The 24,133-nt window shown below is 39.6% G+C and overlaps 1 protein-coding gene across 2 annotated transcripts in view; it reads left to right on the top strand.

Annotated features, from left to right (window-relative positions):
* TAF4B (TATA-box binding protein associated factor 4b) overlaps positions 1-24,133 on the top strand; it is a 72,022-nt gene that overhangs the window by 37,326 nt on the left and 10,563 nt on the right. For both annotated transcript variants that reach the window (XM_027674927.1, XM_027674918.1), the window contains 5 exons: positions 605-774; positions 3,552-3,682; positions 8,058-8,183; positions 9,128-9,184; positions 21,572-21,691. In XM_027674927.1, coding sequence (XP_027530728.1) covers positions 605-774; positions 3,552-3,682; positions 8,058-8,183; positions 9,128-9,184; positions 21,572-21,691 — 604 coding nt within the window. The remainder of the gene's footprint in view (positions 1-604; positions 775-3,551; positions 3,683-8,057; positions 8,184-9,127; positions 9,185-21,571; positions 21,692-24,133) is intronic.

Raw genomic sequence — 24,133 nt, 5'->3', positions numbered from 1 at the left:
CCACTGTGTACATAAGTGTGGTAGGACTGATCCAAAGGATTGGTTCTACTGTATAATCAAGGACTGTATCCTGTGTTTTTAGGGAACTCACTAAAGAAAACTGAAGATCAGGTTTGTGCTAATAAACTTGTGTTGTAAGCTTCAGCTTGTAAGATGGGCATCTTGGTTAGAAAATGGGCTTATTTTTAGTTCGGTGAATCAACATTCAACTTTATTCAATGCTCGGTTCCACCTGGTGAATTAGTTTTAGAACAAATATCAGTCTGCAAAAGCAGTGGTGCAGGGTTAGGGGTTTGTGGGAACTTTTAATCCAGGTTTACGTCAGTTCGTGGTTTCCAACCTTGCTCAGAATTTCAGTTTCATATAAGGGATTTGCATTGCTTAGCAGGTGAGGCATTAGCCAAATTAAGGTTTCAAAGGCACTTTGCTGAAGTGTGAGAGCTTTTAGGAGCTTTCTGTCCCTGTCTACACCCACACTAAACATCTATTGTATATGGGGATAGCCTCCAAGATACATCAGTGTGGCTGCTTGTTGATAGTCAAGAGACTTTTTCTTTGTATCTATTCTGAACAAAGCATAAAATGTTGGTCTTTTCTTTTGTAGAGATGAAGATGACCTAAATGATGTGACTTCTATGGCTGGGGTCAATCTTAGTGAGGAGAATGCGTGCATTTTGGCAGCAAACTCTGAGCTCATTGGTACAGTGATTCACTCTTGTTCAGATGAACCATTTCTCTCTTTGGAAGCTCTTCAGAAGAAGATCTTGAACATAGGTGAGAGCAATGCACATGTAACATACATGTCATCATGGCTAGGCTTCGCGAACGAAGATTTGGGAACATATATGTATGGATGTAGTATTTTCTTGCCTCTTTCATCAGCCAGCCTCCAATCTCTGAAGAAGGACCTGGAACTATTAATATCTCCCATCTCAATTCACGTGTTTCTGCCAAACTATACTGAACTTTTACTTTCCCTTCTAGGAAACAACTGTCCTTTAAGGTTTTTTTTAACATGGAAACAGTCTCAAGCACAATCAGAAAAAAAAAGAAACTGATGCCACTTCAACATGTGAGAAGTGAGCAACTTATTACTCTTAAACTTAATGGAACACTTAACAACCATAAAGATGCTAGTGTCAAAACACTTGCATGTGCTTTTTTGTCTCTGCAGCTTCTAACTTGATGCATTATACTATCTTTCCTAACAATTTTTGCATTTCTCAGCCCGTTCAGGTATGCTCTATTGACCAGCATTAAGAAGAAGTTTGCAATTGCCAATACACACAGGACAGACTTTTGTTTATGACTCTTTCTGTGGAAAAAACTTCAGTTAATTTTATACAAAAGAGATGTTGAAGCTGTTTGTCTGTGTAGTGAATAGTACTGTGGAATGTATGTTGAATGCATGTGACTAAACTGCAGTAGGAAGTTTCTAGTGTATGCATCATTTCAGCTGTTAGCTGGTGAGCAAAATGGTAACTGTTGCTTAGCAGTGTTGTATTGTGTCAGAGGAGGGAGCATGCATTTGTAACCAGGCTGAGTGGTACCACTGCTGTCTACTGCAAAGTCGACGAGTGTTGCTCCGCTCCTTGCTCATGCCCTCTGCCCCATAGCTCTCTGTACTGGAACAGTGAGTTTTACAGCTGAGCATCCAAGAAAGCCTGCGGTTGTACATGCAGTCATAATTCTGTCACGGTGGTTTAGCTACGTGATCACCAAGTCTTTCTCTTTCTAGACACACCTGGTTCTCAGTCCAAAGTAAGCAGCTGACCTGTGACAACTATGTAACCTGCAAATGCTACCTGCAACCTCAGTACTCCTGCTCTGGTTAGCCAGGATGTGTCATCTGAGCTGTATGGGGCATAGTAGAGTGAAGTAAGCGCTGTGTTATTAGTGGCAAAGGGAAAATACTCATCAAAACTGGTGTTTAGAAGATTTTCTCAAAATTCGGTAGAGGATTAATCAATCCTTCTTGGGAAGTGTATATAAAGAAGAATTAAGAGCTCTTCAAAAACACAGAGTACTTCTAGAATAATTTGCTGGTTTGGGGTGCAAAGATAATTCATTGAAAGATGGAAAATAGAAACCTGGCTGTTTCATGGCTGGCATGGTGGTTGTTCCACATTAATAATAATAATAATAATAATAGGATTAATTCATGTCATAAATGAAACATGTTTGATTGCAAGGAAAGGAATATTGCTAGGGAGTACAGCAATTCAGAAAATGAACACATACTTTTGAATCAAGCCTCCTTTGAATTAAGAAGTGTTTGTGTGCAGGGAGGTCTTGAGGTTTGGAGGGATTTTACTAAGTCTTTAAGTTGGCGTTTGGTGTTCTAATAATCTAGTGAGAAGCTGCTGAGGAAGTATTGAAAAGTCCTTGAGCAAAATGAGCTTTGCATTCAGCTACAGTACAGGCCAGTGCTTCCTGATCAAATACACTTTGATTGTATCTGGGAAAACATCCTAGATTCTCCCTGTCTTGTGAGATTGTTAATCATTTTCAGTTAGAGTAGCAAAAGCAAATGAAATAGGTGATTAGTTTTTTTACAGTGTGCTGTTTATCCATTCTTAACACTTCACTTGGCAGTAAATACCAAAATGGGTTTTGAAGGCGTGCCGTATATTGCATCATAAAGTATTACAGCTGCTGTAAATGCAGCGAGGGACGAGGAAAAGCGCTTCTGACAGGTACAGTCTATGAGGCATGTGAAGCTGCTGCCTACTGTGCCTACCAGGGAAAAGTTGCTGCTGTCCAGGTGTCTGGATGGAGTCACGTTGAGTGATCGATGGTGTCAACTGCGGGAAGGCTTCTCCGTCGGCAACCTGCAGCCGCAGGAAGGTTACAGAGGTGATGCCCAGCTCTGGGTGCAGGGCCAGCACAGCTTTGCCTGGAGCTGTCACCAGCCTCGGTCGCAGCTGCTGAAACGCAGAGAATCAGCAGCAGCCCCAGAGAAAAGGTTGAAGGTGATGGCAGGATGACCCCAGCTGGACTTGAATCTGTGTTGTCCGAGCTGCTGCTGTGGGTCGGTTGGGCCTGTCTGCCCCGTGTCCATCAGTCAGGGCAGTTGAGAGGGTCCTGTGTGCCTGGAGTGCGCTGCAAAACCCATTCCTGCTCATCAAATAAATGTCATGAGTTGTTAACAAGCACGGTGTCAAGCAGGGCAAAATGTAATTCTGTATTTTTTTTAATTACTGGAATTAACAGAATATGGCACTAATTTCTACAGCTACTGCTTCTCCCCCTCCCCGAACATGAAGCTTGATTTGTGTTCTTATTAACTTTGTCCTATAAATGACCTTGCAAGGAGAGTGGTTCTGGAGGCTAAGTGAAACAATGTCTATATTTTCTGAAGCTCCAGGCTAAGTTTTATTAATGTAATGTCTAAGATCTTTGAAGTTGTGACTTTACCAGGAAAATCATAATCTCCAAACCTTTATTCATAATGGGTATGACTTCCAGGGGGAACAGAATACCTGCTGTGCTAATTATTTCAATTATCAGCTACTACTAAAACACGTAATGGATTTTCTCTGCTTCCACAGGTAAAAGGCATGACATTATGGAACTTAACTCTGATGTTGTGAACTTGATCTCCCACGCTACACAGGAGAGATTACGAGGGCTCCTAGAAAAACTAACTGTAATTGCTCAGCACAGAATATCAACCCACAAGGTAAAGGAAATCATTAGACAAGTTTTGCACCAAAGTTTTCCTGCTTTGCAGCCTTGAACCTCTTCCAAATGTAGGCACGTCATAGGCAATATGTGCATTTTCAGTAGCTACCAAAGGCTGGTTTTAACAGTTATAGCTTATAACTGTTCTATTTGACTTGTTGGACAGGTGCTCTTAAAACCTAGCATAAGACTAAATGCATGTGTTTCTTCTCTTCCATAGAAGTGTTGCCTGTTATGCAAAATTTGTCTTACATGTAAAGCTCTTTTTGAATGCTCTTGATGGTGGGTTGATTTAGGGGCTTGTGTTTTCCTTATGCATTTACTGTTGGTAGAACTGCAGGATTGATGCAGTAAAAAGCCTTGGGAAACTGAATTGAGTATTTTACTTTCAGAAAGTGCTCCATGTGAAGGCAGAGACCCTTTTGATCTCAAGATTTTCCTCCCACCCCCCTGATACTTCAGACTCCCTCCCCTCCCTAGCTAATACAAGCCCCTCTTATTAGCTCCATTCAATATAAAGTATATTGGGTCCCAGTAAGCCAGTATCCCTTGATATGCTTGTATGGTACAAATAGGAAGCAATAATTTATTGGCTAAAATAGCCTTTTTTTGTGTCATTGAATAATAAGATATTGATCCTTGTTTTCAATATGAATCTGTCTTAGAAAAAAAAGGAAGTTAAATGTATCTGTCAACTCTTAAGGTCTTGTTTGTTTGTGTTTGGTTTTTTTACAAGAACTTTTTACTTAATGAAATTTAACAAGAGCAGCTAACTGATGGAATAGGAGTTATTTTTGTACTGAACACTTTTATACGCCTTTAAGCACTGGAGCAGCAATAGTAAAGAGGAGGAACTATTTGGAAACTTCTAAGCATTTATGGTGATGTCTGCAGCAGTTGGAGTATGCTGTTCTTTGCCGGAAGAAAATATAGTAGAAAAAAAATCAATACAGGAAAAGTATACAGTTTTTTATGAGAAGTTTTTTGAAATTTGCACATGTTCTGTGTTGTTTCTCTAAAGTGGAAGATACAATTGAGCTTGTGAGGAAAAATGAGGAGGCACACTAAAGTCTTGAGTAACCAGTAGGACTTAGTGTCTTGCAGACACCAAGAACATAAGGAAATATTTTTTGGACAGTAGGCTCTGTGGGGCTGATTTATTTCTCATTGAACTAAAGCAATAGAAAAACAGATAGGTGTTTGTCTGATTGAATTGCCAGAAGCAGTGATAAGATTGTAAGACTTCAATAAGCTTGCTTGCTTATCCTCTTCTCTCAAAAGCAAAACAAACAAACAAAAAGTAACTGGCACAGTAATCCTAGAGGCACAGGTACCCTCTTTTGTTGGGAAGATGGTATTCTGCTACAGAGGAGTGTCCTACAGGATTACATTTGTGAGTGATGTTACTGTGAGAGATGCTGACAGGCTTTTAGAAATCTAAGAGCGGAACACTGCAGGGTTTTGGAGTCACATTACTTGGTTAAAAGCTGGTTCTAATAATGCTAAGTTCACAGGTTTGATCCTCATGAGCCATTCACTGACGAGTTTGATTCGATGATCCTTCTGGGTCCCTTCCAACTCAGAATATTCTGTGATTCTGTGATTAATACATATATTTACATAGCCCTGTATTACATCTCCCTCAGTGCTTACCCCCTCTTCTCTTTTCCCTCTAGGCTATTGATTGGTACCATTGCGCAGTGTGGGCTTCATGTATTTCAGATAATTTCCCAGAGCCTTTCCAAGAGAGTCAGGTAGTTGCTTTGTAAGGCTTTGTATTGGCTTGTCTTCAGTACAAAAAACCCTACAGTAAGAGGAATAGGTGTGGTGCAACCAAAGTAACTATTGTTAGGGTAGGAGTTGGTGTACAAATGCCAGTAATTCATGGGATCATACTCAGGAAACTCTTCTTCCCAGTTTGCTTAGCTCATGCCTAGCAGCGTTCATCTGATGGATAGCCCTGCAGAGAGAGTGAATTGGCAGGGTAAAAGCTTCATACCATGCCACCACGTAGACTTGCCAACTTTTGCTAAACTTACGAAAAAAAAGTATGTAATTGGAAGTTACTAAGTTAATTAGAATAAAACTATCATGGTGGTCTCTCTATCTGAAGTAGGAATAGCCTTTCAGATTGTTGTAAGCTCCTCACCATGGTGCAGCTCTTGCTGCAGTGCTCTTATAGAGCCTTTGTAAGACCGTAATGGGAATTAGCTAGCCGGTTTGGTTTCTTGGCTCCTTCTCTTCTACAATCTGGAAAACTGCTGAGGTATAAGAGTATGCATGTGACGTGATACCTAAGACTAGAATTCATAATGACAACTAAGCACTACAGTGATTAAAGAACATTTTTTATGTGGATGGATTCATCCCAGCACGCAACAGCTGCCCTACTGCTGTGGCCAGAGCCCATGAGTTCATGGTTTCCACATAAGCTGCGTGGTAACGGTGCAGCATGATAGTGGTGCTGAGCTATAAACAGTGCTCCATGAGAACATTTTCCCCACATGCAGCTCTAAACTACGTTATCTGTAGGGTGATATGGTGTTGGTGATATGCTTCATCATAACAGTGCTGACTACAAGTTAGGAACAGATATACAATGTAATGTTTTCTGTCTAAGCAATTCAGTGCTAAACAATCACAGAAAAGTTTATTTTGAGTAGGACAAAATACAACTGCAGGTGTTCCTCTTCTAAAAATTCCTGAAATAATCTCTCTTAGAACAGTTGATGAGCTGAAATGCTGTTATGGATGCACCCATTTCTTGTCCTATATGAACTTGTGGTAGTGCATTGGAGAGCTGCCGGTTGAGAGACTTGCATTCCTAATTGGTATAGGGTCATGGATTTGGCTTAAAATATGTGTAAATATCTGACTCTGATTTTGGGTATTCCGAAGTGAAATACTTCTAAACTTTGGAAAAAATAATCTTCTGGTAATACAGCTTTCTTCTTTGTCCTTTTAAAAGGATTGTGGTATGGTGGTGGATTATTATAAGCTGCTGCTTCAAAACAAGTTGTACTAATGTACTGGGAGTGATTCAAAGTAGTGTATGCGTTTTGGGGAGTGGTAAAAAAAACTTGAGCAGTAACAGAAGATGGGGAGAAGATTTGTTGGACTTCCTTGTAGAGCCACAGACACTGCTTTGGAAAGAAAGTCTCTGGTTGCAACATATGGTGTGGTTTTAGCCCCAGATGGTAATACATGACAATGGGGTGGCTCATTGAAAAGGACCAAACGTTATACCAGGAGAAGGATTGATTTCATGCTCTGGCTGGGTTGTGAGAATTCAGATTAGGAGACACCAATGCCCCACAAGAAGACTTTTACTTTCGTTACAGCTTTTAATAGGGTGTGACTGGGTACGGGAGGAAGAATCTGAGTGTAGTATGCTTGAAAACTAAAAATTGAGCTACTGAAGTCATTGATATATACTGATAAGTCTATATACTTAATATGTAACCTTGCCTAAAATACAGCTGTAAAATATCCTGTGCTTATTTCAGAATAGTTGTATGTCAAAATTGATTCATTAGAGTGTGAGATTGGGGTAAGATAGAAAGAAAGGTTGCTGAAAGTACCTAGTGTGTTAAGCTGAAAAAAATTTCTCAGGGAAACAAGTTTACAAAGCAACAGAGAAAGAAGGTAAGTGTAGGACATGCATTAAAAAGTGGTACAAACAGGTGGCACGGACATAGCTCATCTAGAATGGGCTCCTTGTCTTGTTTTGCCTAATGCCCTCTGACCAACACAAGGCTTAAATAGCTTGCCTTTAGAAGAGCAGCATAGTAAACCCGAGTTTTCCTTTGCCAGTTGACCATGTTTTGGATCTTTCCCTTCTCTGTCTTTCCAATCTACAATAAATGTCAACTCAGGCTTCCCAGTGAGGGCAAAATTGGAATGAAAAATGAACTACTGATTGCTACTCTTGAGACCAAAATGACCCTAGTTTTGTTTCAATGCCTGTGTGTCTAGTTGTTGTTGGAACTAGTCATTAGTATTCACTAATTTTTTCTCTCTTTAGGATATTTTTCTAAATATGTTTACTGGATATGAAGTTGCTGGTTTAAAACAAAATTTTAGTCTTTTAAATAAGGTGAGGGAAGACTGTTGTAATTTTAGTCAATATAGAGTAGATGTTTTTAATGGCACTTGTTCAATAACTTCTTACTAGTCACAGACACCTAGAAACATGCTTCAGTGGAGAGGAGATGTGTAAATAACTACCTACCACCTGAAGTCTTTCTAAAACAGCCTACACTTTTCAGCTTTGAAAAATAGTGTTGTTCTGTTCAGATTGTTCCCATTGGGTTTATTAGCTTTCGTTGTGTATATAAAGGCCTTGTTGTCTATAACAAACTTCTTTTTTCCAGGGGAGTGATAAGTACATCGTATGTAGTGACACTAGAGCACAGCTGAGATTTCTTGAAAAGCTTGATCACATAGAAAAGCAGAGAAAAGATGAAGAGGAACGTGAAATGTTGCTTCGAGCAGCCAAGGTAAGATTCGTGCTTTCCAAGGAAGTAGTCATGTCCTCTAGATGGGTGAACATCTTCAGGTTTCTTCTATTTCTGCTTTAAATGTAGTAACCATTAACCCTATTGCTGGAAATTCATAATGTTTAGGACAGTTTAGGCTTTACAGAAAAGGATTTAGCCTATTTACATTTAAAAAAAAATAACAGGAGTTCTTTGAAATGTGTGGTGGGGTGAACTCTGCTTTTGAGATTATTCCCACTGGTCAAAATTAAAAAAAAAAAACGAAAATATCCTTCCTGGATCATTTTTGGCTCTGAAACTGAAACCTGGTGAGATCCACCACCCTGCCAGATGTATTTATGTTCTTTAGTCAAGATCAGAGGGCTAGCCCAGCATCCATGAAGCCCTGATGGAGCTGTTGTAGTATAGAATAAGTACCTTTCTTCTCCCTTCTCTTTCCTCCAGAAGAGAAGCAGAAAAAAAAATCTGTAGATGTTGCTCTATCAGGTATGGCTTGATCATCTTCTGTTTGGGTTTTGTTTGTTTGTTTGTTTTCAGTCCGACTTCTGGAGCCCCTTGGATGGAAACCTAATCTAGAGTTGAAAGAATAGTGTTGTGCTTGCATGAATACAACTCCCTTTCTTTCCTGTACTTCCTGTCCTTTTTAAGTGTGTGCTGCTGACATGAACAACATCATGCCTAGACTGGACCTGACTGACAGTGTTAGCATCATTTTCAGCTTAATCTTGCTTCAGGCTAGAGCAGAGGCAGCCGGCCCAGATGAGGAGGGGTGTGCACGTATGTGCATGGAGGGGGATGGAAGCCAGTCTGGATTGAGGCATTCACCCCTGGAGCTAAATCTTTCAATCACCAGAGAAAATTGTCATTTATTAAATATTTAACAGATACGATGGTGTTTGGATGCCAGTAATTTCTGTTCAATCTTTTTCCTCTTCCTTTGCTAGAGCCGTTCCAATAAAGAAGATCCAGAGCAACTGCGGTTAAAGCAGAAAGCGAAAGAGGTAGGACTTTCCAGTTACCATGCTTGCCTTTGTGTGTTGAGAGAAGGTTGGCAGCCCTGTCCTGGCAATTAGGTCAGGGTTTATTTTGCTGCTGCATACCATTTGCAGAGGCCTTGGGGAAGGACAGGAACTGCCACAGGCAAGGGCAGTGCTTCAAATGAGGTCAATGAATTATGAGCTCTCTTTTTTTAACATTTTATTTTTGCAGTTTCAGTCCTGTCTAGAAACAGTCCTTTGTAAACTGCAGCAGTACACTTGTTAGGAATATAATGTGGGATTAGGAAAAAAAAAAAAAAAGAAACTTTGAGATTTAGCATCTGGGACTGTACAATAGGCTACATTTTTCCAGGGTAATTGTTCGTTTTGTAAATCTGATACTGCTTATAATTCTTTGGCTGGGAGGCGGTACTGGGATTTAGTTTTAAATGGAAAACGCCTCTGGCTTTTAATTTTCTGGGCCCAGCAGTTTTCTGTTCTGGAATGGAGCCCTTGTTTCACACAGTTCATGTTTAGCTGCAGGGGTTTTAGTTTATAGCTTAGACTGGTTAAGCTTTTACTCCCAGAGGCCTCTGCATAGCAACTGTAGAAATCAACAAATAAGTTCATTTATGTCTGCAGCCTCCTCTCAGTAGCTGACTTTTTACATTTCCCAATATCCATTTCCTGACTTTTCTAGCCTGAGAGAAAAAAGCTCCACTAATTGGAGCTTATTTTAATTGAGCCTTAATATTGGATCTCACTGGAGTTGCCCCCAGAGCTACTGGGAACAGAATGAAATGAAAGTACCTAAGGTTGAAGATGTGTGTGCGTGTGTATGTGTGTGTGAAATTTTTCACTTGACCTACAGATTCTTTTCCCTGCTGAATAAATCATCAAGCCTGTTCACATTTCTGATTAAGGATCTGACAGCAGACGATAATAAAGACAATTGAGGTGTGAGACGTGTGATACAGAGCTGAAGAAATTGGTTTCTATAGTTACTTGACTGATTTCATGCAATTTTTAAGGATCTTTGTGCTAAATGAGAGTGATTTTCTGAGCAACCTTTTTCCTTAACTGTGCCTCTTGAACTATGAAATTTGTTGTTGCTTAACATTGCTGCACTTGGCTCCTAGGTGCCAGCAGCAGCAGCAGGTTATTTATGAATGCTTTAAAGGCCCTTATTGTTTGGATTAATGTAGGAGCCCAGGCAAAACAAATGGAAATCCAGTAAAATAGTATTTGAATCAATGCTCTGGATTTGCACCCTAGTAGAAGAAATTTGTAAAATAAGAGGAGAGAAGGAGCTTGTTTTACTATCTTTTAATTCGTTGTTTCTGCTTACAACTCTTTCTTCATTCCTACAATCTGTGAGTACAAAGTTGCCCTAAAGCCCTTCCCAGTTTGCCTCTAGTGCCACCAGGATCAACAATCAGTGGGTGATGCTAATCTGTCTTGTTTTTGTAGGTGACTTTACCTCTGCATCATCTCATTATTTCTAGACGTTCTTTCTTTTATTGAAAGACGGCAAAGTAATTCATTTATGCAGCTTCTTTTCTCTTGTTCTATGAACAATAATATGTAGGATCTTGAAAAATACTCTGTATAGATATGTGTTTTGGGTCTCTTTTTAGATTAGTTGGTATTGTTAATGAGATTTCTTTTAAAAAGTAGCATATAGGTGTACAAAAAAGGAGCCAACAAGAGCGAAGAAGGGATGTAAGTTTAGTGTTTGTTGTTCTACTATGTGTTGAGTTCACCTCCTTCATCTTATTTTGTGTCAGGCTAACACAGCCTTCCTCACACTTGTCCTGCGTGTTTCTCCTTGCTGTGCTGCTCCCAGAGTGAGAGTCTCCAACTGCTTCACCAAAAGAAGAGGAGGCAAACGTGCCTCTTGGGACAACACAGATCTTTGTGTTGGTATTCCCTTGCCCTCTTTGTTCTCCAGAGAACGAGTCAGCCAGAAGCTTCTCCAGGCTTGACATGGAGAATGGATAAACCCACCTTTTGTTCCCTGTGATGTTTTCTTATCTGTGAGCTTGAGTGGAAATGAGAGCAAATGCAGCTGGAAAAATTTAGCACTTTATTGACAGTTTGGAGATAAGTGGTCAGCACACATTTGCATTTAAAAAATGCAAACACGAATAGAACTGGAATAAGAGCAAAATAAAAATCAACAAATATTCCAAGACTAAAACTGGTAACTAAAGCATGGTGAATACTGGGATGAAGGTCTGAAATGGCTTACCCTTGTCTGTCTATCTTGTTTGCTCCTAAGAAACTAAACTTGGAAACTTTGATACCTCTGTCAGCTAGAATCAGATCTTTTCCAGGTCAGTCTGGTTGAGTATTCACTGGAAAGCCTGATCTGATTGTCCGCTTGTAGTTCTTAAAGAAGGAATGCGGACCTGTCTTCATCAAAGCTGTCTTTTATATCTTTATGGTAACCCCTGGGGAGAAGGGAGAGTGTGTGGGGTAATGGCACTGTAGCATGTTCTAAAGCAAAGTTTCCCAAAATGCAGGGTGTGCATCCTAACAATGAATACTTATAAATCCAGGATGTGCTGTCATCCAGCAGCTGGAGGCAATGTCTTAACATTGCTGGAAGTACATCCAGAGACTCTGCAGTGGATTCTTTTATCCAAAAGGCTGTACATAATTGCCGTGACCTTTTCATCCCTTTTTGCATGACCTATTGCCTCAAACTTCCCCTATGCTAAGTCATTTACTTTCCTATATTCTTAGTCTATGTAGCCTGCTATGAATTAAGTCTTTATTTACTTCCCCTTTTCACCTGTTTCGGCAGATTTTAATACCTATGGAAAGTGCACATTTCTTCAGAGACAGCTGCAAGGTTAGCCCCAAGCTGCTGCTTTGTGCACTCAAGAATTTTGTCCTTACTCTCCTCATGGACCAGCTCTTTGTGCAACGGTGTTCCTGAAGTCTGGGTAAATTAACCCTGTTTTCCATTGTGCCTTATCTGCCTCTTCAGACTGACAGGATACAGTCCTCTCATTGTCCCTGATGCTTGCACTATTAAACCATAACTTTTTTAGGTGGTTTCTGCTATTTCCTGTTCTACTTTCTACAGTACTTTGTTACAAAGAAAATGTTCAGTCAATGCAATTCTCGAAGCTGTATTTATAGTTCATCTGTGGCTTCATCCCTTTTGTGAAATGAGCTTACTTAAATTGAGTAGTTGTAGGATACTGTCAAATGTGCAAGCAAGTCATATGAACAGCGCATCCCGGAAGACCTGTAAAAATGTCTGTATTAAAGACTGTGTACTATAATTTTAAATATAAACCTGATCTCTTAGAATCATTGTGGTTGGAAAAGACCTAGAAGATCAAGTCCAACCAGCATTGCCAAGTCTTAGACCACAAATAAACCATGTCCCTATGTGCCACATTTACGCATCTTTTAAATACCTCCAGGGATGCTGACACAACTACTTCCCAGGACAGCCTGTTCCAATGCTTGACAACCCTTCTTGGTGAAGAAATGTTTCCTAATTTTTTTGTACTTCTGTCCTTCATCTTCAAAGTGAGTGTGCTTTTGTAGTATGGCTTCGGGAAGCTTAAGGCTGAGGGCAAACCTTTCAGAATGTATGTGGGCAAGATTGCTGCTGTGGATTGAGCAGGTGAACAGGTATTTTACTGATAGCATCTTTGCTTATTTCCATAGTAGCTACCTTTGTCTCTGCTCTTACTCTGTGTCACTTTGCAGCATGTATCAGTGGATAAAGGTGAGCAGCTACATCTTGAGCAAGGGGAAGAAATGTGTGGAGCAAGCACCTGATGAGCAGTAGATCTGCCTCCCCCATTCCTTGCTCTGTCAGCATCTGTGTTCACTTATGACTGCATAGATCTTCCCACTCACTTGTTCCTGCCTGCTTGACGCACCTGTGCATTTTTTTGACACAGATACAAGACAGCAGTAGATGAGATGCTGAGAAAATTCAATACCTTTAGTATCAACTGACTGGGAGGAAAATAGCAAACCCTAGGGTTTTTGTAGAGACTGAACAAACCTATCAAAAACATCAAACAGAGAGTCAGCATGATTCCAATGAGTTCTGGGTGTTACATAGTAATGACTGAATTTTAGTTGTTCTGTAATATTTTCTCAACAATCATTTTTTTTCCTGTTTCATGTATCCATCCTAACTCCCTTATTTCCCATTATATTCTCAGGTAACAAGTAACTTTAACCTGATTCTTTGCTGCTCTCCCTACCACCTCCAACCCAGATTTTCAAGCTCTTTGTTTCCTTTCCCCCCACACCTCTTGTGCTGCTTCTATATTTAGTCTTCTGGACCTAATGGTTCAAATTCTTTAAGACCGTTCTTTTGGCAGGGGAAAAGTTAACCATGACCTCTCAAAAAAACAAACACAAGATGCTGCAAGCAAAATAAGATCTCATTGCTTTTTATGAGCCTTCAGTGACATCCTGAGAGCTTCTGCTTAATTACCTGATTTATATTATCTTTATTGTTCTATAGTGTTTCTTGCCTGCTTCTGCATGTTTTTAGAGGAAAAAGAAGCACTATTATTGAAAAGATACACATTTTGTTAGCTGCAGTGTAGTCCTACAAATAACAGAAGGCTATCATCAGAGATTTGGTGTGTTACAAATCTTGCAGAAAATCAGGGATGGAAATCCTGTAAAGCGTTAGATTATTGAGCAAGCTAAAAAGCAAACCAAATGCCTGTTTATGTGACATTCATATTGGTGTTTCGAAGAAACCTAAGAAAAGAGCAGCTGAGACACTGCATCGAAAACCACCCTAAAACCATCTGGCTGAAAGATGATAACAACTATCTTTAGCGAAAAACAAACCCCCACAAAGTCCATTAAGCGTGTTTTTGCATTTTCAAATAGCCTTTTCTCAGTTTCTCCAAGAGACAGAAAATGGACACATAACCAGCTGTAAGTATGGCCTTACATTAGAAACTTGCTAATAGAGGAAATTTTAGGGCTAAAAGTACAAAAAGAAAATGATAATGGAGATCCAGAGAGTTTTGTGCCCAGAAGAAGTATTGGGTGAGATGATGAGATGGAGAGACTGGCAGGTGGAAGAAAAACTTAAACTTTCTCTAGCTTGGAGACCTTGTGAGTGAATGAATACAGTGTTACAATATTGTGCATTTCAAAGAACTGTGATTGGTTTTAAAGTAATGTCTAGCAAGGGCTGGATAAGGCATGTTGTGATAAGGCAGCTCTGCTCACAGTCATTGAAAAGTCTTCTCATATGTGGTAGTATCTGACCCAGAAACTATGGAACAAGGTTTTGATGTGGTGTGCTGTAGTCTATTTCTTGGCCTTTCAACAAAAGTAGCCTAGGCAGTTTCTGAAAATGCAGAGCTTGATCCTGGATGCCAGACACCCAGGAAGTTCCTTGGGCCTCCAAGTAAGGCAAGCTGATGGGACCGCACAGGGAAAGCATGCTCCAGGTGTTCTAGAAAACACAAAAATGTATCAGTAATTGTTAAGCAGAACAAAAAAACTGGTAAAAGGCAATACATACTCCACACAGAGGAAATTCTTAGAAAGAATGGACAAAATAAGGAGTCCCGAAGTCACTGTGCCCTGGATTTTTTTTTCTTGTATGGAGTTAATTATATATTAGGGAATGTCAAATATCAGCTGAAAGATTATTTTTTTTTCCTTCTTCTATGGGTAGATTACTTCATGCCTATTCTGGAAAAATGTTGTTGTTTTCCAAAACATTTTATTGCACCCTTTAATAGACAGACAAGGCATCTGGGCTTGGGGGGCACAGCCACAGTAGGGACTGTTCTGCCATTGAAGCATATATGTGGAATATTATCCTGAAAGAATTCTACAGTATTACATACAGTTCTATTATAAGTTAGGACTGCGTATCAAACCAGGGCATGCTATTCTGCCTTTCTGCTGTTAAATCTAAATTACAACAGAGGGAAAAGTCAGTGGAAACTAATTGTATGGCTAATTAAAACAGTTTGAAAGGAAGCAATTGCAAGAAGAGAAATTGCATTATAGGCAAGAGGAGAGGATGGTAAATGTTTAAATATGCAGCCTCCAAGTGTCAGTTTTCCTCAGAGAATGTCCCCCATATGAGAAGTCTGCTATTCAGCCACATTCAACCTGTAGGGCAGAAAATTTTGTATAGGGAAGGTAGAGGCTGGAGGCAGTAATGCTCATTGAGTTTTATGACAACGAGTGCGAGAGGCTTGGGATTGAAAACAGATTTTTAAGGTTTATTTTTAATTTTCTTCACAAGTTCCTTAAAATGCTTAAAGGGACTGTGAAAAAATTGCAGTGCTTTCTTGCAAAGACAATGAAGGGAGAAGCAACTGAGAAGAGTAGTCAACTTTCAAAGCATTAAATGGAGGACACAATGAAACCCAGTGAAACTTTGCTTGAAAAAACTGGTCAGAAAAAAAGAATGGATAGAAAAAGAAGTCATTTCAGTGGAATAAGTGGCTCCACTAAAAAGGTACTTCAGTATTTAGTTCTTTAAAAATATGCAGTAAAGGGCACATGTAGGTCTTGAGGTTCCGTTTTCACAGAGGCAAAAAATGATAGATGTTGAAATTTGGTCACAGTTTCTTTTACTTACTTCGAATTTTAATATTTTTTAATTTATTGTTTAGTTTCTTTATTGTGGAAGCTGATAGAATTGGGAGCTTCTGCCTCTTTTGTATGCCCATATTCCTTGCCTTTTTACCCCGCAAGTCTTATACAAATTCTTGTTCATCTACTTTAGTGCTTTTATTACTCCTGATCTACTTATTGCTGGATAGCACACATAACCCTTAGGCATACATTAACTTGTCTTCAACCTTCCCTAGTTTCCTTTCCTGCCAGTTCTTCTGTTACGTTAAATATTTATTTAATCTCCTGTACTTTATCTGCCTATAATGTCATATGTGGAGACATCCCCACTTTTTGCTTGATATTAAACCCAGTATCTTGTAGATATACTTTTTAGTCTTTCCCTTGTATTAATTATATTGAGCCCAGAATTGTAGTGTTTAGCTTCCACGTCTGTCTTGCCAGCATTTCTTCTGCACCCATTTACATCCATGGGGCTGTTATTTGTTTGTTACTGCATTGCCAAGACAATTTTATCGCTTTTTTTTTTTTCTAAGCATAAGTTCCTCCAGCATTATGCTGGACAAGTGCCACCTGTTTGGCTTTTCTTTAACCTCAGTCCTATTACTGCTCTGTGAGCCCTGGATAATACAAATTATCTCATCTCTACCTTTAGAAAAACCTTCCCTGGTAAAACCCTTCTTGAGGATCTAGCGAATAAATGTTTCATGGTTTTTGTCTGCTGTGAAAGCTTATACCAAGTACGTGAATCCCGTGCGGGATACTTTGTGACCAGACATGAGGGCTTTCATTTAGTCCTTTTCCAAGGTGAACGTGTGTTCAGCTAGGTAGCACTCCTTTTCCCCTTCCTTTGATAATACAGCCACCCTCTGCTGTACATATCATGGATTAGCTGGTGTGAATTAGTTGGCTTTATTTGTAGTAGCATATACTTTTCATCAGTTGTGTCCAAGGGATTCTTCCTGTTTAGGGAAAATATAGAGATTTGCATAAATTCAGTTTGTGGGGCTTTGATAGTTCAGACAACCACATATCATGTACTTTGTAACTGAAAGAGTTTAAAACCAATCTGCAGTATTGCTTTAAGTAAAAGTTTCAGCATCTCATAGCATCTCATAGCTGAAGTACTTCTTGTCTTCTTACACAACTTGAAATTTATTTTTTAATATTAAAATGCCTAAAAAATGTCACTGGTGTAATAGTAAAAATAGATATTGCATATTTTCTGAAATGCAGAGTATGAGACATAAGTGAGAAAATTTTTGTGAGCAGAAAAAGAAATATTTTTCTCAGAGGACTGAGTGAAGAACAGAGAGGTCAATTTTAAAACCTTTCATTTTGTGTGATTACAGCCGTGCTGCAAATGCCATTTCACTATAAGGAAGGACTTTAAAACATACCTTATTTCTTGATTTGTGCTGCAGGTCAGATTAACTAAAATGGTTATTGTGTCACCCTAGAGATTCCTGCTTTCTGCAAGACCAGACTTTAAACCCTATTTTTATTATTAAAAAGGCCAGCAGCAACAAAGACTATTTTACAGGTTCTGAGACGTTTTCCTAGCAATTTGATCTTTATACACAGGGTTTTAGAACTCTTTGTACTGCAATTCTTAGCATGTGTGAAAATGGGAAGGGGGGGGAAGGAGCATGAACATTCATTTGCCACTTGCAAATGAGACTGTCCCCTCTCAGTGCCCTTCTTGAGGAATGAATTTTGAACAGAGCATGTGTTGGATTCTTGTGGTGGAACAGCAGCATCTTTCAGCAGACGAAGTAGGTCAGGTTGAGGGGAAACCTGGTCCTTTGGGGGTCTGATCTATGGAGCAGCTTCCCCCTGCTCCTCTTGAATTGCCATCACACCCTTTTGTCTTCAAGGAAAAAATTCATCTGTTTTCAAGATGGGTATGACATTGTGATTTCACCTGGGTGTGGCAGTTTCTGTTTGTATCCTATTGTAGTCAAAGACACCAGTGTTAATTAACTGACCTCTAAAATGGAAACTATAGATGCAACTTCTCCATGTTGTATTTTGATGAAGTGTATTTACTACTTTTACTGTCACTTGCTGCAGTGATCTTTCTTCTCTAACTTATGTGCTACAAACCTAACTGTTAAAGAAAGATTTGACTCTACACAGTTGCCTTTTGCTCTTTCCTAATCTTGTTTAGGAAAATCTGGCAGTAATTAGCCAGCCAGTATCCTCGGGTATCCCTTGGCATTATCTGCCTGTCTTCTCCTTATCCTGAGCTTTTAACTGCTCACACAATGTTTGGACATTTAATCTCACACTTTTTAATGGAACAAAACTTGATGAAAAGATGATTTTGCTGGCTCAAGCAGGGTAATTTGGATGCCTGCCCATATCACTTAATGGGGATCTGTTGAGTCCATTATGGAGATTGAGTGTTTAAATTCATTTGTCTTAATTATGTTCTCAGAAAAATCCCTGGGATGTGTAGAATGCAATAAGACTATGATTTTTTTTCTTTTGCTCCAAAACCCTGGTGAGATTCTGTATTTTTTGAAAAATCCTTTGACTGGTTGTGAGGTGGAAAATGTATTGGAGAGAGTAGACGTTAGTAATGGCCTGCATTTCCAGCATTGTCTTGGGAACTGCCTGGTCAAAGATGCATCAGTTCTGTTTCTAGAAAGTGCATACCATCCCCCAAGCGTCATCTTCTCCTTTGTTATTGGTGGATTTTCTGCCAGCACTGCCCTCCAGCAGCAGTGCTCACTCCTGCAGGAGTGCCAACGGTGTGCTTTATCTGCTTGAATTGCATGGGGTAAAAATGGTGATGGTGCAAAGGCACTACCCATCCTCAGCCAGAGCAGCATTCTGGTACTCCCCCATCAGAGACTCGACCCGCCCAGTCCCTTCCACCCCATGCTGATGCCAACCCAAAGCCCTCTCACTATTTAATTCATAACTCTGCATCTTCTCCTCAGACTTGACCATGGCTGCCCATCAACATCAGCTGTTAAAAGGAGAGGGGGTCTTGTTTCAAAGCTGCTTCAAGCCACAAGTGTTCTGCAGCCACACGTTTCTGACATGTCTAACTACAGTAGAGCTGGTTGGTATGTGTTTTGTAGGGTTGAGAGAGAAGGGGGATATGTTTTCTAATGACTCCCAGGGATGGAAGCAAAATGTTAGGCTAATAAAGGCTTTTGTTTTGGTTTTGCTTTAAGTTTAATGGTTTTAAAAGTCCTTTTACTTTAAGTGTAATGGTTCTTAAAAGTAAAGCAAATTATCTTTCGCCTTCTGGTTTTCTTTGTCAGTGGAGCCTTTTGGAATTTAATCTTTCCCCAGAGGGATTCTGTGTGCATGGCATGTTTTAATGCCTCTTCTCATGGCGAGAAGACTGTGGTGTACATGTGACCATTGTGATGACTGAACTACATTGCTAGCAGGAAGGTGTACTTTACTTCTACAGGGATGCTCCATAGCTCCCTGTAAGGAGGGGTGGCTCCAGGTGTTGGAGGCCTGGGCAGCTGAGGCTGGGAGTCAGCACCTGCCTCTGCCAAAAAATCTCAGCATTTTGTTGCTGAGATTTAGTGCTTATTCTAAGCATTTTTTTGCTCCTGCTTCATCACAGGGAGTGATGAAGATGTCACATAAAAGTAGTTTCTAAGCCTCAGCCTTTCACAGAGTTTGTGAAGTTGCAAGTTACTTTTTCAGGTTTAGTTTTACTTTCCCCCATCTCTGATTGGTTGCAGTGTGGTCCTGAATATCAAGATACATATTCAAGACTGAGACTAAAGGAAAGTTTATCTTAAACATTTTATGGAAGTAGGCTGGCTAGAGTTAACCTCAGACATTTGCAGAACACCAGTAGTCTTAAAATCTATAGTATCTAAAGTATTCTTGAAAGCAATACTGTATACTTGGAAAAAAAAAACCCAAGCAAAACACCAGTGAACTGAGTGAATTCTGATAAAGAAGCTTGTAAGTGTTTACACTGCACACAAAAGCAAGAATAGTGTGTGTGGTAAGTGAATGATGGTATCTGGCGTTGAAAAAGTACTACTGTGTTTCCATAAGCAAAAGCCTACATAGTGTGATCAAAGCTGACTTGCAAATAGTGTTGCTTTCATAACTGAAACATTTATACCATCTTCAAAAAAAGAAAAACAATAAAGACCAAACCCCCCAAAAATTCTACTCTCAGTATATCTGTTAAAGTCTTGCTTTCCCTGATTTCTGCTAAAAAATATTGAGCATATGGATAATTTGAGTCTTCCAGGGAAGAATGCCCTTTTAGGAAGCTTGCCCTGAAATACTGTTTTTTTAAATAGCCTTAGCTGCTGCAGTACTTGATGTGAAGTTGCCAGCATCACTAAAGTCTACTTATCTGAAGTAAAATAAGACTTGTAAAAACACCCACCCAGAAACCACCCAACCAAAAGCTCTCCTCCCCAAAACACTCCCCCAAAACCCCACAGTATTTCTTTGTTGTGGATTCATCTTTAAGTGGGAGCAAGTAGGGGAGTAATACCATGTAGGTGCTGCAAGCTCAGTTGTCGTCTGATTTTTCTCCTCTCCAAATGGGATCTCTGAGAGATGAAAAGCAAGCAAAATCATAGTGTGTTGCAAACTTAGTAAGCAAAATACCTGTATTGCCTGGATGAGGAACTCCAATTAATTAATTGTTTTTAGGGTGGGAGGGGGGAGGAGAGGAGATTTGGATGCTTTCCTACCGTGGTATGGTTGTACTTTAATTTTTTTAAGATGTGCACACATATGCATGCAGAGAATTCCCCATGTGAACAATTTTCTAAGTCCAGCGAATGGGGAGAGAATGGACTAAGGAGCCATTCTGGTGGCAAGTCAGATCTTTTAAGGGTTAAGATCAAACCCAGATGTCTCTGTTTGGAAAACCTTCATTCTCCACCTAACTCTCCAGAAAGAGTGCTCCCCTCCACCTGTGCTCCCAGATGGACAGCTGGTGGATCTGAAAGTGATGTGGTTGTATTAGCAAGGTGGACAATCCAAGCTAGGAAGTCTGTCAGCAGACTTGACTGGATTGAGCTCCAGAGCAGCTGGCATCTATAGTTATTGAATAAAGTGAAATAGTCTGGACCTTGAAATGCAGGCATAAAGCTTATTTTTTATTTTAATCCTCTGCTGTGGGTTTCTATCCTATCCAAGTTTACATAACCCAGGTAAAGGTTATTTCTAACAATTTCTTGTGTTGAATGGTTTCTGGAGGTGAGTGAAAATAAACATGCAGCATATCTCTACCTTACTTCAGATGTTTCTGAACATTCAAATATGTACTGGGAAAAGAAAGACTAGCAGTCAGTGGCAGCGTCCTGTTCAGTTGGATGTTTCACAATGGCAGTATTGAGTGCTGGATTCAGGTAATACAGCATGAAGAAATTGAGTATCTTGCTTGTGCAGTCATGAATTGAGATTTTGAATTAAGAACATGCCCAGTTCCCAGAACTTGGTAACTTTGATTTTTAACACTAATCTGGCTTCATAAACCAATTCAGATAAATATGTTCTGATAATCAGAAATGGCAAAGCTTATGAGCTGAGAAACCAGCTGCAAGGGTCCTCTTAAGGCTACATTGATACCACAATATGGTCTTCATAGAAGGTGTTACACGGTGCAGTCTATAGGGCTCTAAGCATGACAAAGTACTGGAGTCTGTCAGAAGTGTCCGTAAAGACAGGGAAAGATGCTTTGAAGCACATTGTGTCAGTAGGAACTGCAGAGCTTTCTGAAGCTGCTATAAAGAGAACGAGATCCTTAGGATAATGTATATCATAATTAATGTAGGTGTTTTCTTTTTAAATTAGATGCAGCAGTTGGAGTTAGCACAGATGCAACAAAGAGAAGCCAACCTCACAGCTTTGGCAGCCATTGGACCGAGGAAGAAAAGACCTTTGGATTCATCAAACATTGGATCTGGGCTGGAGGTACAGACATGGCTTGCAATGACTTGCATGGTGTTATGTCTTCATACTGGATTATGTTTATCTTTCCCTGTAGGAAGAAGTGAAAATTCTTTCACACAAAATGGTTTGTTACCTTCTGTAAGAAACCCAGTTTGTGTGTTAGGTGCTGGAAAGGATTGTTTGCGATAAATTTGTTGGGGTGTTTAACTGTGTGTTGAAGGAAGAAATGTGGATAAGAGCACTGTGTAAAGGATGGAATAAAATGATGACTCAGAGAAATTTCCATCTGCAGTGGAGGGTAACGAGGCTGTGGTGGCCTTCCACAGCAGGTAGATGTCATGGCCCCTCAGTTGAACTCACAATGGATATTTTGGATGGCTTTTGAAATGGATCTTAGTTTGACATTTGACTGTGGACATTTATCTGTGCACAATGCATAGGGACTCTTTTCAAATATTCTGTGAGCTTGCCTTGGCTAGACCCTCCCAAAAAACAATAAATAAATAAATAAAGCCAGACTATTCACTTCCTGCAATGAACCGGTTCTGGCTCACGTTCAATTGTAAAAGTGCATTGAAAGTGCTTTTAACAACTCTTTTCTGAACAAATCTCTTAAAGTGCTGGAGATTAACTGTTTCCAGTACCTGGGAAGCTTTCGTGGCTGTGGAAGTTCGTTCCAAGGAGACTGACAGCCTACTGCTGTTATTGTTCATCATCTTTGCTGGAGATGGGAGAAATGTGTTGCCAGCTGTTGTTCAAGTGTTACTACCAGTTTTGCCCCTCTTTATCAGGAAGCCTCGATCCTGCTCAAGTGAAAGGCTGGTTTGCTGCTGACACAATCACAGTGAGCAGAAGCCTGGAAAGTAACTCTCATGTGGAGGAAGTGATGGTAAAGTTGTCCTTTCTGATGAACCTAAAGTCTTTTTCATTCTTGTGGCTCAGGAAGATTGAATAGATGCTAGAATTGAAAATACTCTGTCATTTTTGCATAGTGGAGTCTGGGAGGACCTTGTATAAAGCTCAGTTATTTGCAGTGTAAATGAGACAGTGATGGCATCTGTCCTGTAGTTTTTTCTTCATCCTGGACTGTGACAGGAGACCTCACTAAGTAGGTGAGATAGACTTGTTTCACTGACTTTTTTTCTTTTTTTGTTTATTCCCCTGACGTGGATATACAATTAGGTCTTTGAATGCTCCCTGTTTACCACAAGTGAAGGGAAAGAATCTGTCTCTAAACAAGCTGCAGAAAGCAGCGTTCGCAGCTTTTGAGCAACTATTCTTCTTTTCTTTGAAGTTTTTTAATGCACTTTCACATGAAGCTCAATGTATAGTTACTTTTTTATAATACCACTGGAAAAACTTGAAAAAATGAGTCTAGCACAAGAACAGTTTTCCCCATCCTTTTCTCATCTTCCCCCAAGCTTCTATCGAGTAACTATTCTTGTTCTTCATAGTGGTTTTCTGTAATTACTGCCGGATTTGTTTCTGAATATTTAACAAGTCTGCCTGTTAGGTACTTTTCAGTTACTTCTCATCATCTGTGTAATGTCTGCTTTATTAAAAGCTTTGTGAGATTGTGCCAAAGCGAGACAGACAACAGTGTTCCTATTGAAAAGTGGTGATCCATTATTTACATTGGCAGTTTGAAAAAAAGTGGGCATAACACACCTAAAACTGACCATAACATTGATAACATTTCATTGTCACACATTTACCTGCTGTATTTTAAGGTGCTTCTTGTCTAGGTTGCTGTAATGGACTGAGTTGTAAGGGCAGTAGGGGAAAATAATTCTGCCAGTGAAACTATTTTCATTTCTCGCATTCCAGTGCCGAATACTTAGGCTTCATGCTACCAGAAAGCAATTCTCCACAGACCTTTTTTTTTTCTATTTTGTGAAATTATGCAGGATAGGAAACTTGAGAAGGATGTTTAGACTTAAATGTTTTAAGTGTCCCAATATGTCTGAGCAGGATTTATAAAAGGCTTAAGACTTCTCATGTAGAATAAAGAATGGTTTTGACAAACACTCTCCAGTTCAAGAAGCAGAACATTTGTAATACATTCATGATAACATGGCAAAACATCCTGAGCAGTAAACAACATTCCATTCTTCAGAGATGAAAGGAGGTCTTTGAAACTGAAAGCAAGTACAATATGGCCTTAGGCTGATACACATTTGGGCATCTTTAAAATCATCTTTTTGGGCAACCTGTCTGAGAATAATTTAAACAGGCAGGATATACTTTCTCATTTCAAATTGCAAATACAGACAGCTTTACTCTCAAGTAATCTTAAATGTCAGGGCTTCCAGACTCTGCAATGGCAAGGAGTAAATCTGTGCATAATACTCCTGTGACCTTGTTTTTTTTATTTTTAAAGCCTAATATCTTCATAGACAGATATGATGGAAGAAGTCATTCCTGAATACGAATGATCCTTTGACATTATTGAGTGAAATCAGT

Source organism: Neopelma chrysocephalum, unplaced genomic scaffold (assembly GCF_003984885.1).
Source record: "Neopelma chrysocephalum unplaced genomic scaffold, ASM398488v2 Primary Assembly neopelma1_22, whole genome shotgun sequence".
NCBI classification, from domain to species: Eukaryota; Metazoa; Chordata; class Aves; order Passeriformes; family Pipridae; genus Neopelma; species Neopelma chrysocephalum.
This window is presented reverse-complemented; position numbering and strand designations above follow the sequence as displayed.